The sequence below is a fragment of the Mastacembelus armatus genome, chromosome 5 (genome assembly GCF_900324485.2).
Source record: "Mastacembelus armatus chromosome 5, fMasArm1.2, whole genome shotgun sequence".
NCBI classification, from domain to species: Eukaryota; Metazoa; Chordata; class Actinopteri; order Synbranchiformes; family Mastacembelidae; genus Mastacembelus; species Mastacembelus armatus.
The window spans coordinates 7,606,350-7,623,035 of NC_046637.1; the positions used below are offsets into that span (position 1 = coordinate 7,606,350).

Here is a 16,686-nt window from a genome sequence, read left to right on the forward strand (position 1 = left end):
ATATAGATTCTTAAGAAATACAATAAAAAAAAATGATGAAAATAATGAAGGTGAATGGAAAGAGAAGGACTACAATGTAAGTCAGGAGGGCAGATCAGAGGGGGAGCACATCTTTTCCTGTTTCTCTGCCCCAGCCCTGACTTAGATTTAAAGTGAACTGACTTCATTTACATTTGAAAATAAGTGAGCTGTCACACCATCCAAAGCTCTAATTCTAGCCTGCTGGTCCTGTCCCCCCGGCTTTGATTATATTCCAGCCACTTTCTGCTCTCCTGCTCCTCTCTCTCAATTTTTTCTCCTCCTCACCCCAATCACTTTTTGCACTACCATTCATGCCTCTCCTGTCTTGCCCTCCACTAGCTTCTTCCATCTCTAGCTCTTCACTCTCTCCTTTCCATTTTAACCACGGTCACTACCACCAGGGTTTTGTCCACCTCCTTCACTTTGTCTGCAGTTGTGACCAGTGAAGCCAAAGTGACAAAGACAAAGATCACGCAGTTAAAGCAATGCAGTCAGACACAGTGACAGTACTTAGAAGAAGCCTACTGACATGGCGTTTCACATCATCCAGGCTCAACACAGCTCCCCGGTCATTGTTGTTGCGGCCTGTTTTTTTCTTCTTCATGGATCGGCACAGCTTGTACTTGATCACCTGAAAATAGATGAGGACAACCATTACTAACCAAAACAGTCTTTTTTTTCTGGAGCCCATCTAAATATTACTTCTTGGCTTTTCATATTTTCAGCCCACACACTTAGGATTCTGAAGGATTGGGAAAACTGGATTTGAAATTAGACTGATTTTATGATGCTATAAATATATTTCCCCATTGATTGCGTATGAGTAGGTGCTGCCTTTTGCTCCATCTATTGCGCACACACACACACACACACACACACACAGGGTCTGTGCAATACAAAGTTACTCTAATGAGAACGGACAGAGACAGCCTGACTAATCTAAAACATAATACATCTAAAATGTTAATGTATTCAGTGCTGCTGCTGCTAAGATGTGTGCGTCACATAGAGCTGGACTGCAGATTTGTGAGGGACAGAGTGTTTGTCATGCTTGCAAAAACACGTCCTTGTGCGGATGGTATCATTGTGTGAAAAACTCGATTTTGTGAGCACGCAATTCATAATAATGGAGCAGCACAAATTTCCACAAACAATACATTGCATTGGATGTTTCATCTAAGTGAAAATCTCCACATAATTATCGGAGATATAAAAGATACTTTACCTCATACAGATAGTCAAAGAGTTCGAGGATGGTGAGGATGCTGGCTCCGATGAAAAGGCCCATCTGACCTCCGATATCACCTTGAAAGACAAATAAGAAAGCAAAAATTGTACCTTAATAAGTAATAGATATGTAAATCATCACAGTGCATTCATATGAAACAGAGGTCAGCTTTCAACCATACTGTTTATCTTTATTAATGTCTAAAAGGTGAAAAATATAACAAAAAACATAAACAAAAATGTAATTGAATAGCCATGATAAGATTAAATAGACAGTTTTGCGTCTTCTGGGATTTGAACACCGATTAGAAAAATGCAAGGCCTTGCAGTGCTGTCACTTTGGATAAAAAGCATCTGCCATGTTGCATACTGCATATTATCGCTTGACAACCATTTCCTTACCCAGAAGACCTGCCAATTCATAGGCTTTCTTTTGCTCAATGGTTTCGTAGTTCAGCGCTTCAAAGTAGATATCCATAACCAGAATGTTATCACTGTAAACAGAGAGGAAAACACATTTTTTAAAAAGCTATCTTTCTTAAGACACATGTTTAAGTCTCTCATATTTATATCTCAGTGTACATTTTCATACTCTTTGTTATAAAATCATCCTTTGGCAGAGAGGATCATTGGTGACTACCACTTCCTGGAAGATAACAGAGTACATTTGTTAAGTTTAGCCAAAAACCTGCTGTCACTAACTAATTTCCCTTAGATGAGCCTGGTCACTAAGGAATACAAGGGAAACGATGACAGCTGTTTGATTTCATACTGTGTTAATGTCTAAAACTTGTGATTTCAGCAAAATGAAAAAGAATGGGGATTAGTTTAAAGGCCCAGGGCAAAGCAGACAGTTGTTTTGGTTCCTGAATCTCTTCTCTGCGGGCTGAGTCAGACTTCACACCCCATTGGAGATAAGATCAAAAGTGCAACTCAACTTTGTAGTTTCCTTTTTATACTTAGTGCACAATTTTATTACTTAAATTTAAGTCGTGATGATCTGTCAGTCCTGGAAGAAAATTTGTTGAAGCCAAGGGCTGAGTTAAAATGATTAAATGCAAATTACAGCTGATAATGTCAAGACACAGAAACACCAATACAGACTGAACACACATCATCTCATTTTATGCTGACTGTGGGAGATATAGTTTCAGCTCCTGCTGCCTGACCGCAGTGACTTTACTAAAAGCACATAAAACATCCCTAGTGAACATCATAAAAACAATCATCATACATTGTATTCTTGTCCGGGTAAAATAATGTAGGTCAGTGGTTCCCACATTTTTGTCAGATGTTTTCCCACTGTCATGCCAGATGAGGTCATCTGTACCGCCTTGTTACTTATGTTTTTTTAATTGATGTGAAACAACTAATGGAGTTTGCATTTATATAATACCATTTGTAGTGACAGATGCGTGAGGCTCACTGAAGTAAGTTTGATTTTTTTTGTCTTGTTTCTCCAGTACTTTTAGCTATTCTAACTGCTTATTCATTACTTTTAGGTAGTTTATTTATTAGTGTCATGTTCAGGTGTTGCTGACTTCATATATTAATACAGTTTTAAAAATCAAATTGCAGTTTCTATTTTTTTTTAAAATTAGTCGAGCTTCTCTACAGTCTTTCCACGTACCCCCTGGAAACTGCAGAGCTAGTTATCCCCTGGGGTCTAACTACCTTTTGTTAGGAATCACCCATCGAGGTGGTTTGCTTCTTGTTATTACTGACATGCCTGGGTGTTTTCTCCTGATTTGTAGGCCCATCTGTGTGAGGTGTCAGCCTTTCAGTTTGAATGATGCTTTCTTGCTGTCAGGTGTTCTCATTGTGAACATTGCAATACATCAGATCAGAGTTGTTATCATGGAGCTGTGTGCATATATGTCTCCCTCACTGCGTGTGTTTGTGGTTTCCAGTGGAAAGATTGTCCCTTGTCACAGACTTCAGTTTCACACCACTAAACACTTTGCAGCCCTGACACCAGAAAACCCCCAGATAATGTTCATCAGCCTGACACTGCTTGAAAAAAAATGACCAGTCAGAAATGAATGGACAGATTCACATCTACCCACAGGGAATTTGAAAACTGTGAGAAGAAGTGAAATGTTTTTGCAACACTCTGACTACATATGGTGTAATTAACTTTTCCTTAACAGTTTAGCCGGGTATGATAGATAAAAGATTCAACAATTATTGCAATCTCTCATCATTTCCTTGAACTTCTTTTGATCTTTTCAGTAGTAGATTTGGTGAAGACACAATTAATACTTCATGGATTAATCAAGTTAGTCTCCAAATGCAAGGTCCTCATTCTATTTCCTCACCTGAATTAAAAATTCCAGGTTTGAGTTGAACTGAATAAAGTAGGCAAGCTACCTAAAGTGAAAATAAATCCCAAAACATATACATTTTATAAGAGAGAAGAAATCATTAAGCAATTACATTTCTTCAGTGCCCTCTTGCTACTGTTACACCTTTTTCAACCTACATTGAACATGTACCTTATGAACATTCATGACCAACAGCTCCAGGGAATCTTTTTGCTTAAAAATGACACAGTCAATTCAGTGATTATCAAAAAAGTAGCAGATTAATCTGTTGGTTGACTACCCAAATAATAACTGCAGCTCTGCTTTTAAGCCCATGTGGGCTTGCTAATGATACATTTTTCTTTAGGAGTTATTAAAAGATGTTTTGAAAAATGTGAAAACTGTAAACAAAACAAGAAATAGATAACGAAGGCTGCAGTGGTCAGAAAATATAACGTTTTTAATTTCACTCTGGCCTAGTAGTGTAAGCAGAGACACTTATTTCAAAATTCTCACAAATGTTATTTATCCATTGAATTTTGGCTTTACAGCTCTGGAGCCCTTATTGAATCTGGGTTATGTTTTTTGAGGCAGAAATTCTAAAAAATTGCCTAAGGCTTAAGGGGTTAACCAACAGATGGATGACATTTAAATTCTCAACTGCTTTATATGCTTTATAGCTTAGTAGCTGCAAGTGCAAGGCTTACTGGACTGTACAGCAACATGTAAAAAATTGAAGCTGTTCCTTGGATAAATAAGATATTTAAAAAAAAGTGACTTACGCTATATACTGTTCTGTCTTGTTGAATTTCTTAGCAAGGTATTTGGCTGATGCTTTGCTGGGTATCTTGACAAAGGACATCTCTTTACCGTAGCGTGTCAAGTTGCACGGTGTATCGCACACACAGTATTCATTGTCTCTCTCGACAAGAAAATCTGATAAATGAAGCAGAAGTAAAGGGATAGAGAAAGAAGGGGGAAGTGCAGAAGCAGGTTGAAAGAGGAAATATTCAGCGGTAGACTGATTTATCATTACCAACAGGATGACAAACAAAATGCCAACAGAATAAGAGGCTGAATTTGTGAAAAGATGCCACCAGAAAACACCCCAGAGACCTTTCTGAGAAATACCAAACATACACAGTGCTCGCCAACAGAATCTGAGAGGCAACAGCAGCCAGAGGCAGACACGTGAGATGATGTCATGAACAAGTGACAGATTGCAAGTCAATAAGACAACAAGCATCAGACGTGAAAGGCCTGAAAGACATGAGATGATGGAGAGACAGGGAGGTGTGAAGAGGGGAGACTCAGCACCAGGCCTGAGTTTTAGTATTTGAGAATGCTCACCATCGAGCTGAAGGAACACTATTATCTGTTATCAGCTTGGATCAGGGACTCTGAACAGTGAGGCATACACACTGAATTGTGTAAACACACACATGCACACACACACACAAATAGCATGCTGGGTTATCTCCTTACCCAAGGCAGGATCAGCACACTCCTTGTACTGCTCTGGGGTGCAGTATGGGGCATCTCCTAAGGACAGGCAGAAAAAACACAGTGTTCTGAATAAAAACATGAAGCAACGGCAGAAGAGGGTTTGAAAGAAGCTCAGAGGATGATGAGCTCTGGGTTTGTAATTAATTTTGCCTCAGACTGTCATTACTGTGCTTATCACGACTTATATTCGTTGCAAGTTAGATCTCATCTCGTAATTGATTTTATTAACTTTTGTAAGTTCGCTACCTCTCATCACTTTCAGTCTCTTCACCTTCTTCATCTTTCTTTCCCTGGCAGTTGAACCTGGCATCCTCCTCTTCCTCATTTATAACATTGTGGTCCAAATTCTTTCAAACTCACTCTAATGACACAGAGGTGTGTGAGGTGAACAGAACCATTTGACAGGGCGATGATGATTTTAACTGGGGAGATATTTGTAGACTCACATTAAACAGCTGCACAACCACTGTAACACAGCAGCTAATCCTGATTATCACACAGGCAAGACTGTCTGGCTGTCTATATGCAACCACAGCTGTGAAAGTGACAGTGAATGAAAAGAGAGAAATTCACAATTATTAGACAGGTGTGTGAGGGTTAATGAAGGCCAAATCCAAATGTTTCCTCTGTGCCAAACTCTGTTTCAATTTGTTGTCTGAGACGCCACACGGTGATTACATGTAGGAGGCAGACATTAAATGCCAGCTGTAATCACTGCACAAACACAAAGTGAAAATAGTTTTGTTTTCCAATCCACTGAAGTGTGAAAGTAGCAAAAAGCTCTTTGTTCCTTATGAATTGTTTTGTTTTTTTTCATCATGCTTTAAAATGAAAGCACTCCCAAACACATTAGACAATACACAACTCCAGATCTTTATTAACTAATAAAAATATCTATCTCCACTACTGAGATGCCCCTACGAGTTTCCTACCAGGCATGTGGACCATCCTGCAATTACAGTTCTCCACCAGGTATCGCGTCTCACAGTCAATCCGGCAGGAAGTGATGCTGTAAGTACTGAAGAAGTCTGAGTCCATTGCTGAGGCCTTGCAGTCCCCCCATGGTGGAGGAAGGTATGTCAGCTGAGAGAGAAGCAACAGTGCAGAACCACTTCTGTTATAAATCATACTCTTTGCTGAACATCCTGTCATGTGCTCTGCTATTGCAGCCATTTGACCTTGTACATTCTGCCAATACAATGATAAATTTTCCTTTGTCTATATGAGAAGTCATTACACTTTTATTACCGGGCACACACAATGAATCTCGTTCTTACTCCATGGTGAATACATGTGTGTAGTGGTGCAAAATGTGGGAGCCTCTCTCCTACGCATTTCCTATTCCTAGTATCCCTCTGTGCTTTCATCATACTGCCCACTCTTCCTGCAGTAGTATGAGCTGTGTAGCAAAGATGTGATGTTGTAAGAGTTTCACCCTAAACAGAGTTGCCCAACACAACAGGGCTTCAAAAAAGCTTCTTCCCTCAGGATGGTGAACTCTAACCTCTGTCTGTCTGCACATTTTATTAAAATATTACCACTATTCATCTACATTTCAGCCCCCTTTAAAAATGTATATCAAAATTTGATGCATTCAATGAAGTAGTGAGCTGTAAAGCAGCCCCTGTGTGTTTCTGTCTCATCAGTTCAAACAGTGCATCACTGAGTGCTCGCACAGCAATAAATTGAAGGCCACTGTTGTGATTTAGGAACCTGCATTTTACAGTGTGTACTGGAGTGCAGCCACGTGTGTGGCTTACTGGATTTGATTACTAATAATCCAACAGCATTCACAACCACATGCATATACATTACAGTGAGCTCAAGAAAAACAGATGCCTCCAACTAAAATCCAAACGAAGCAGACTATAATAATTTGACAGCTTATTTTCACATCAAGGACATTACAGAAAGTCAAACAGAACATAAAAGTAGGTGCTTGTGTATTTATTCATCTCATCACAAAATCTAGACCTGCTGGAGGAGCCGTATGACTTGATCATATTTTTTTAATGCTCAGTCTGCTATTCAGATTTCTTTGTTTATTTTTAAACGCTTTACTAAGCCATCCTAAACCACATTATGGTAACATTACTTCCTTTGCAAAAGCATAATTATGAAAATGTGCACAAAAATGAATCTGGCATAAGAAATTTGAGCACATTTTAGTGTGCTGGTAGTTGTTTAATGACCAAGAAGAAGAACAAAAAAAAAAAAAAAAAAAAAAAAAAAAAAAGTTAAGACTGACCTCAATTCCTCACTGATTAACTGAGTGTCAGAGAGCAAATCCAAGGGCACAAGGTAAAAGGAGTCAGCAAGACTTAGTGGACAGCCAAAGAGGAGGATGGAGAAAAGCTGTGAGGCGACACATTTTGAAGTTTTTGCTCTTGATATTAACTATTGGGAAATTGCTTTTTTTTTTTTCTTTTGAGGGATCATAATGAGTGGCAGTTTTACACTACAGGACTGCTGAAGTAGGAAGTTGAATGAATGTGAACAAACTGCATTAGATAAATGAAGAATGAGTCTGCCAACCAATGAAATAAATAAATAAATAGAGAAAGAAAGAGGGGGGGGGCAGAGAGAGACAGAAAGAAAGAGAGACTAGGGAATCATGTTAAAGAGAGAGGAATTGTATTAGATGTAATGACTGCTGAAGCGGAAAAAAGTAAAAGAGCTAGGGAAAAACAGAAAAACAAAGAGGGACAGTCTCCTGCAGACACGACATTGGCAGCATGCAAAAATCCTGCTGCAGCCCGCTGACGCTGAAACGCACTCACTAGAAAGACTGAGATCACTCCCAAATCCATCCCTTTTGCTCTTTCATTCATTATGCAAGGTTGTGTAGCATATTAGGGGCCAGACTATATGATTTGTCTGCAAACTCGCCCACCATCACAGCCATAAAATTATTCACATCTCAGTGGAATCACTCTTCTTTTCAATGTGCAACACAGAACTCTACAAATTCATAGGGGAGAGTCTGTGTTTATGATGTTGAGATCCCAAATGTGTAACTACATAAGGGGTCAAGGCTTTCAAGTGTCACATAAGGAAGAATAGTCCATGTACTGCACTATTGCACTGTGGGATTGGTCGATTTATGGTAAAATACAGCAAACGCATTGGTTGTTTCCCAGCTAACAGCCTTTTAAACCTCCAACACTTTAGAGGAGAATAAAAAGTAACTATCCTTACAATGATCTGGTTAAAGGTGGGTCAATGCCTTCTGTGAAACACAAGATTGATTACCAAAATTATGGCCTACTTTGTGCGAAAGAAGAGTAACATTTGCCCTTCAAAACACAGCATCGTGTGAACGGTACAGGGTTTATCACGCAAGGCGCCCCATTTCAGTTCCCTAGGCTCCAACAAAAGCCTTGAACAAGGCCAATGACAGACATGTTGCCCTGCTGGGGTTTAAAAACGAAGGCACATGTACAGTATGGCCTGATGACTGTGAATAACCCCTTTCAGGAAACACTGTTTATTAGTGAATGAGGTATTCCGATTTTTAAATGTTTCAAGATCTTAATTACGGTAAGTAAAACGATAGAAGTATAACAAGTAGTAATATATCCATAAGAGAATGTCCCATGTGAGGAAGATATGATTATTAATACAGATATAACCCAAAGTTTAGTTCATGGATTACTTGTCATTTGAAAAGTTGTTTACAATTATCACAATTAGCTACACTGATGTTTATCTACAGAATCATCAGTGTGTTTAATTCACTCTGCGACCTCATTACAGTTTGGACCAGACAGATGATGTTAGTATCCTCAGTAATAGACCGATACGGGATTACGCCTGTCATATTACAATGAGTATCACTTAGTGGAAGTACATATATTCAAAATGTGTAACATTTCCCTTGACATTGTTAAACTCACAGAGAGGGAGAGATAAACTTGAGCTCACTGTTTAAATTTCAATAGACTGGGATACTGACTCAGGAAAGTTCAGTGAAGCTCAGTCTGTCTGCTGGGAGTGATGGGGGCAGACAGGGGCAGAGTCACCAGGAGTGCCTCAGAGGCAGACAGAGTCTCCTGATGATTTGTGGATCAAGGGGAGTGAGCAGCAGAGTGGGAGTGCTACTGGGACACAGGCCAGGGCTTGATCAATCCTGGCAGGGTCACCTGGGCCAAACAGGATATTTGATGTTGAAAGTCCAGAAACATCCCAGTGATCCCAGTATACACATGGGCCATGGTATCAGATGATGTACAGTATGTTCATACCAGACTGTGTTTGCAGAACAAGTTTGTCGTCAACTTGAGATCTGATCAGAAGCTGTCAAAACTACATTTACCCATAGAAAAGTTTTCTCTCCAACTGTTTAGTTATGCATGCTAAAGTAGGTTATACTAAAAAAAACAGCATAATAAGGACTGAATAAAAATAACCAAATGCCAAGCTGACTTACACACAGTGTATACTATTTTCACTGTACACACTAGAAAAGAGCGATTTTGTAAATACTAACGAGACTTGAACAAAGGCTGTAAGCATTACTGGTGAAATGCTGCAAGATAAAAGACCAAATCTTCAAATTATATAGTTGTTGATGACATAACCTCAGATAGTTTGTGTTGTCCAGCATGACATAACTTTGTGTCTGTAAAACAAGAACCATAATCAGTCTGATGTAATCAATCAAGAAAATCTGAAGTTTCCTTGAAATTCAACACATTAGAATTTATGATATATTTTTTACAACTGGCTCTGTCTATTGAGCCTAGTGTCAACATTTTAAGAGCTATTTTTTTAATTTTCGTGTTAGTACGTTTCAACATGTTTCAAAAGAATAAGATCACTTGTATGATTCTTTCAAGTTCCTTAAATTTAACAGCTCATTTGATTTAATATATTTTTTCAAAATCAGTAACATTAGATAAAAAAAATAGTATTAACTCAGACTCTCCCTGATAATATGTGCTGACATATATTATTGCATTTCCTGTATTTAATTTATGTCATCTTTCCCAAGACATACCCGTTGTTCCTGGCAGGAGACAAAGGTCTGAAACCCCGGCGCCACTCCAAAGCCCAGCTGGTCTATGAACGGAGGCTCGTCTTGGGTGTGGATCTGAACTTTGATCCCTGCTTCAAATGATGTCTCATCTGTTGACAAGAAGAGGTTAGGACATTTTTAACAAGGATGATGATTTGTATGCACACACTGGCCTGTATCATCTCACCAAGCATCAGCTGTTACAAATTAAATGGGTAATAAGCTTTGGTGAGTTGTATTATGTTTCAGCCAGTGAAAACAAGCTGAAATAAAACTTGAAAAACAAAACAATAAACTTCTCATAATGAATTACAAGAAGCGTTATTAGTTAAATAGTTCAAGAGGTAACAATACTGAGACTGGAACCAGCAGAAAAGGGATAAAGGAGATGGACTTCTGAAGAGTGGCTGATGATAAACTATGCCCCCTAGGAGTTTTATTTGCTGCAAGAGGACATGATACTGAACAGAAAAATTAATAAATAAATGATGATAAAGATAAAAGGAAAATCAATACAGTTGACAGTGCTTCCTTTGCTACAGCACTCTGCAGATTTTAAATGAGTCTGATGCATGTCTTTGATACTGAGACTGGGGGAACATCACAACGCTATGGTGGTTCAAACCTGTACCATGCAAACATAATTCTATCACATTTACAAAAACCTGGTACTGTTTTTTTGTGGACATGGCAGACAGGATTCAAGAGATTTAGTTCCTTTGAGTACGGTCTCAGGGATAAAGTAAAATGTCTGTTTCCTGTCGCATTTCCTTCCCGGTTGTCACTTGGCATCCTCTTTTAAGTGCCAGGCTTTCTCACTATTTTCAATTAAAGAGCTCAGGGATGTGGCTGGAGTGACAGACTGTTACACATTGCTATTCTGAGATGGCATACAAAGACTTTTTTTTTTTTGCTGCCAAGACAAATGGTTGAGGATTGGAGCAGCACGTATACATAAGTAGTGCCAAAGCTCCTGCATGTCATCTTTTCATCTTTAAGTCATGACCATCTGTCATCCTTACACAATAAGAATAACAGAATTTGTGCTGAACTTTTGAATGAAATGGGAATTTTGTCACAGCGTTATTTCAGCTGTCCCAGTGTTATTTCATTGCCAGTGTTTGTTGTGAAATAATTCTAGGTATGCCACAATTACATAGACCATTTTTCAGCAGAGCAGATTATATAACCAGGAGTGGTTTTAACAAGAACATCACAATTTTGTCAGTTAACATTACACTAAAAATAGACTATGGAAAGTCATTTTCACACCCACTAATGTGCACATACTCTTGGATTTTTGCTTTCACTTTATCCTGCTGTGTACTCTTGTGATCATTTGATTGTCATTAATGCAGGATGTGAGTTCGGTGGTTATCTCTGTTGACTCACAGCAGGAGTGGTTCTAAATCAACACTCACAGCAGGATTTGCTTTTGTGTGGAATGTGTATGTTCCCCCTGAATCTGCTTAGGTTTCCACTCAGTGCACCCAATCCCTGCCACAGTCCAAAGACATGCAGCTCAGGTAAGGTAAAAACCCTAAACTACCTCAAAGTGTGGATGTGTCACACTACTGCCATCATGTCCCAGGTATAACCTAACCTCTCACTCATGCTTCAGTTCTCTGCAATCTTGAAGCGGATGAGCAGGTATAAAAAATAAAATAAAAAAAATAAAAAATCAGTGGAATGAATATCGAAGATATTTATGCATACATTCATTTCTACGTATTTCACAAATTCTTCCTGTGCTTGAGAATATAGATACATTTAGAACCGCTCCTGAACAGGCATACTAACAAACACCCAAAGGTGCACATGTATAACTGAGGAAAAACAGACTACTAAATTATACACAAACCCCAGCTCCACTGACAGCCATGCAACAATGGAAACTATTGTTCCTAAAGACAAGGTAATCATCTGTTTCAATGTGAAATTCTGTTATTAATGCCTCTATTTTTCTGCTTTCTTTGGGGACCTCTGGTATAAAATACAAGATACTAAAGGGTTGGTGGCTGCTGATGACATTTAATTGCAATCAATTTGATTTAATAAATAACCATATTAGCAGATGGACATAGAAGAAGTGAGACTCATTAATGTTCATTGTGAGAAGCTGTGCATGTACATGTTTGATAAATTACAATTTTCATACAAACAGTTCCTAAGCTCACATTTAGACATTGTCCTACGCATGCTTTAATAAATGGAGCCCCAGGGGTTTAAACTGGCATCTCCTGCACCACAGGGCATCCAGCCAGATTAAACAAAAATGTAATATATGCTGTCATAAAAGGATTCATCAATGGCCAAGCTGCAACATCTTGCCAATAATGACTAAAACTCTATGTGTGTTACTGGTAGGAGTTGGTGAGTAGATATTTTAAGATGAAATTAACACAACACTATCTTATTTCTAATTTCTGATATTTTCTAGTCTCACTATTAGTTATATCAAGTAATCTTTAAAGTTGCCAACATAGTATATTGAGAGAAAATAAAAAATAAAACAAGCAAAAAGCATTCGTGATTTCGATAAAGTTTGGTACATAAAGTTACAATAACAATAATATAAATGATCAATAATATTGGAATAATTTGAATTATGAAAAGTATGTATCTGTATTTATATTGTAGTTGCTGCATTCTTGATTTTCCACTACATCCCCTGTTATAAAAACTTTTAATTATTTAATAACCTTACATAAATAGCATTGCATATAAATTAAATTAAATCATTAATATCATTATACCTTTTTTTAAAAAAAAATACCTCAGCAACCAATTTCATTTCTATTCTGTTCGTTTCTATTCAGTATGCAAATACTGACTGGAATGACAATAAAACTCCCTTCAGTCCTTTTGAATCCTTTGAAACATTAGCTTTATATTTAATACCACTGCCTGATGTTTAATGATGATTGTGAGCATAGTGTTTTTGTGACCATACTGACCTCACTCTTTATATTCCTATGAGGTACTGATTCAAACAAAGCAGCGTGTGGAGCTGCATTAAAATCAGAGTTTCAGGATCTCCTGGAGCAGCACACAGGAATCTGTGTTGGAAAGGCATGGAAGAAACTGTAGCCTCCATTGATTTTATATCTGGCCAATTGTTCGGCTTTCGTTTGATTCATGTGGACCTGAAGCCTAACTGGCAAGTGATACAATTATATTACAAGGAAATGAAATTCACCTGATCAATATCCATCTATCTTTAAGCAGATTAGTTGATATCATCCTGTGGACAGTGCAGAGGCATTTCAATAGCACAGAGTGTGTATTTTTCAGGATCATCACTGATCATTAAATAAGTGTGGAAAACATTTCACATTTTAGGTGCATAAGAGAGTACACATTTGCAGCCAGTAAAACTAAGTTTACCTTATTTGGTCGAATGTATGCACATGTTGAATACCCTGGATGGGTTTAAGGTTTTACAATTACATCAAAAGGACTTGCACTGAGTGCAATATAGTCGAGTCAGGCCCCTATTTCAGGGATTAGAGGGGAATCTCTGAGAGCTTTTTTCCCAGAAATTTATCAGAGCATTAACATGCCACTGTTTAATTTATTAAAAACATTTCTTTTTAACTCAAGTCCTTGCTTCTGGGTAAACATAAACACTAATCTTGTGGTTTTAGCTGAGGTCTTCAAAACTGGGAATTGGATGTTTCATGTTATATCTTCCAGGTAAGCTTACCAGTCTCTCCCCATACAGGCAAGTATTCATCCTGCTGAATATCCAGCATCAGCTCTAAGCCATTGCCCATCCCACCCTTCATCGTTACCAGCAGGGGTCGTCCATCTTGTCCTGAATTAAACGTGTAGCATTTTCCATATCGTGTGAATATCTGAAAACACACATAAAAAAAGCACGTTACAGGTTTTAGTCACAGAGAAAGAAAGAGAAGAGAAATAGGCCACATCACAGCCATAACTTTCATTTCTGACCCTGAAGTAAAATCTCTGTTTCCAGCTGTATGTGTGGAAATATAAAGCTACTGCTGCGCAGGGGATTGTTTCAAAAGGACCACCTTGTCTGGTGTCAGCCAGAGGCCTCAGAGGGCGTACTGTTGACATGCTGTTGACAAACCTCAAATCTCACCCCTCTCAGTGCTGCATGACATAGTATGTACTTGAATGACCATGATATGACTTCCATGTCAGAATGGGCTATCCTCTTTCTGAGTCAACAATAAGGACTGCTGGTATATTAGTAACTCTTGCATAAAGTCAGTAAAGTTATTTTGGCACAATACAGAGGTTGTTATTTTTCAGGCATGTGCTGAACCAGTGGCTACAGCTTCTGAAATGTGGTTTCTTTGTTCACATGTGACTGGAAAATTAGTATTTATATCTTTATATTTACATGGATTTAGTTTTGGACTGGTGGTCAGTAATGTGAACCAGATAATAAACCAATAAAAATTGTCACAAGACTTAGAACCAGAGCCACAAAACCAGCAGACTTTCGGCATTTTTGCCTAAATGCACTAATGGTTTTGGCTCTAATCAAATGGCCAATAATGATACTCTTTTTCTTTACCAAAAGGATTCAAAGTATCTTGAAATCAGAGATCAATGAGTTCAGCTCAACCCCTTATCTCTATGACACACTCCTGCAGATGCTGCTGGGAGTGCAGTGATCATGGTGCAGTCTATATGCTTTGCTGTCTATTACTTGATCTGGCATATACTATACAGTAGCATCAACTGGATAGATATTATACAGTGCAGTGAGGAGCTGTGACCCGTTGACAAAGAAATGATTGCCAGTGAACTAATGGATATATAATTGAATTCCAGTCATTAGGAAATGAAAAGCCTTGGCCAGGGTCCAAAATAAAACAGTTCTCTACTTTCTTGTCAAGCTGCAGTTTGGGAGCCTTGTATCAAAACATCCTAGTGTGCAATTAACTTATTATTAACCTTTAGCATATTGACATTCACATGAGGAAATAACAAAAAACAGAGGAGGGTTTCATATAGACAAAATAACAACAGGAGCTGACAACTAAAACAAGCCTCTTCTTTTTAATCCTCCCTTCTTTTTCTCAATACTGTACATACAAGTTAGGCTTCATGTAAGATAGCACAAATATCTACATCATGACACATGTTGCAGCTTTCCTTCTTGTGAAAGTACTCTGAGCGCACACATAAGATGGTGTTTATTCAAAGGGTGACTTATGAGTCAGACATTAGCACTTTATGACAAATTACTCAAATGTCACAAACACCAGACGCATAGCGCAAAACAAACTGCTGCCATGATGCTCAGAGAACATAAAAGAGTTAGTATATTATTCACTGTTCAGTAAAGTATGTAAAAAAGATTAGAGCAGTAAATGATGGGCTGCCTTCCTGGGTGTGGTTATATAGGAGTTTTTAAGAGATAAAGTAGTAGATGTAAGATGTAATAAAAACCTTCTAATAATCAGACACAATATGAGATGTGGCCTTTCAACTGCATAAGTGGCAAAACCAATGTTAGCAGTGTTACAACACCTGCCTATGTGCAATGACTCTAGAAAAGGAAACAAACATCAATAAAATGCCCCTGAAATCCATCTTATTCCAGGAGTTTCCAAACACCATAATCAGATTGCTGCCCATCGTTACACTTCAGAATATAAATGAAAGGAATTCTAAAGATATCATAGTGGCAACTGCATCAACTGCACAAAACATCTGACAGTAGCAATGGGCAAAACCTGTAGGAAAAAGATATTTGCTTTAAGTCTGAGTCTATTATAAGCTCATTTTCCATTCGGGACTCAACAACAGCCAAACAAGCTACATTTTATTTAAAAATGTAAAACCAACCAAATATTTAGGACAATTTGTTTCCAAGATTTTGTCCAGCTACAGCTCTGTAGACAGATTTTTAGGAGACAAGCTTGAACATTCAAAGAAAGAGGCAATGCTGCTCACAGTGAAAAGAGAAAATCATTTGGCAGATAATGAAAACATTGTTTGTGCTTGTATTGAAGTGTATGCGTCTGTTTCTTATCATGCATGTGCCTGAGCAAGCATTTACATTTGTCCAAGAACATTAACCAGAAAGCTTATATGCTTGAAAGTGTGTAATGTTATTTTCATGTGTGAGCATGTGCAGTCCCCTGCGTGCCATCTGCATGTATGTGGTGACTGACTCCAGTAGGCCTGTAGTCAGAGTTGCTGTGGTAACCAGGAGATTACGCTGGCTGCTGTGAGTGAAGAGCAGCAGCAGTGGGTGCCAGTGGTGACCTTGGGGAGTCAGGATCTTCATTGTGTTCTGAACCATTGAGGTTTACACTTAGTCTCAACATGCTTCTTTAAACACAGTGTATGTATTTATTGATTGTTGGCATCAGTGTGTGTGCAACATAAAATGTCCCAAATACATCCTACCAATTAAGCATGAACTGTGTTTCATTTTGGAAAAGTGCATCTTTTGATGTGACAAAATCCCCATTGGTTTCAAAAAACAAAACCAGTGAAGGTAAACATTAGGAACTCATTGCTATTAACCTTCTTCCTCAAATACATTTTACATTAAGGCTGAGCATACTTAAAATGAGAACTGCTGGATCTTCTTAACTTGTAAACATGTAAATTAAATAT

At 38.2% G+C, this 16,686-nt stretch overlaps 1 protein-coding gene across 3 annotated transcripts in view; it reads right to left on the minus strand.

Annotated features, from left to right (window-relative positions):
- Positions 1–16,686, minus strand: part of asic1b (acid-sensing (proton-gated) ion channel 1b) — a 132,037-nt gene that overhangs the window by 2,552 nt on the left and 112,799 nt on the right. For all 3 annotated transcript variants that reach the window (XM_026307782.1, XM_026307780.1, XM_026307781.1), the window contains 8 exons: positions 13,781–13,931; positions 10,057–10,184; positions 5,990–6,140; positions 5,037–5,093; positions 4,334–4,487; positions 1,651–1,742; positions 1,247–1,326; positions 551–652 (listed from right to left, as the gene is read on the minus strand). In XM_026307782.1, the coding sequence (XP_026163567.1) occupies positions 551–652; positions 1,247–1,326; positions 1,651–1,742; positions 4,334–4,487; positions 5,037–5,093; positions 5,990–6,140; positions 10,057–10,184; positions 13,781–13,931 (915 nt within the window). The remainder of the gene's footprint in view (positions 1–550; positions 653–1,246; positions 1,327–1,650; positions 1,743–4,333; positions 4,488–5,036; positions 5,094–5,989; positions 6,141–10,056; positions 10,185–13,780; positions 13,932–16,686) is intronic.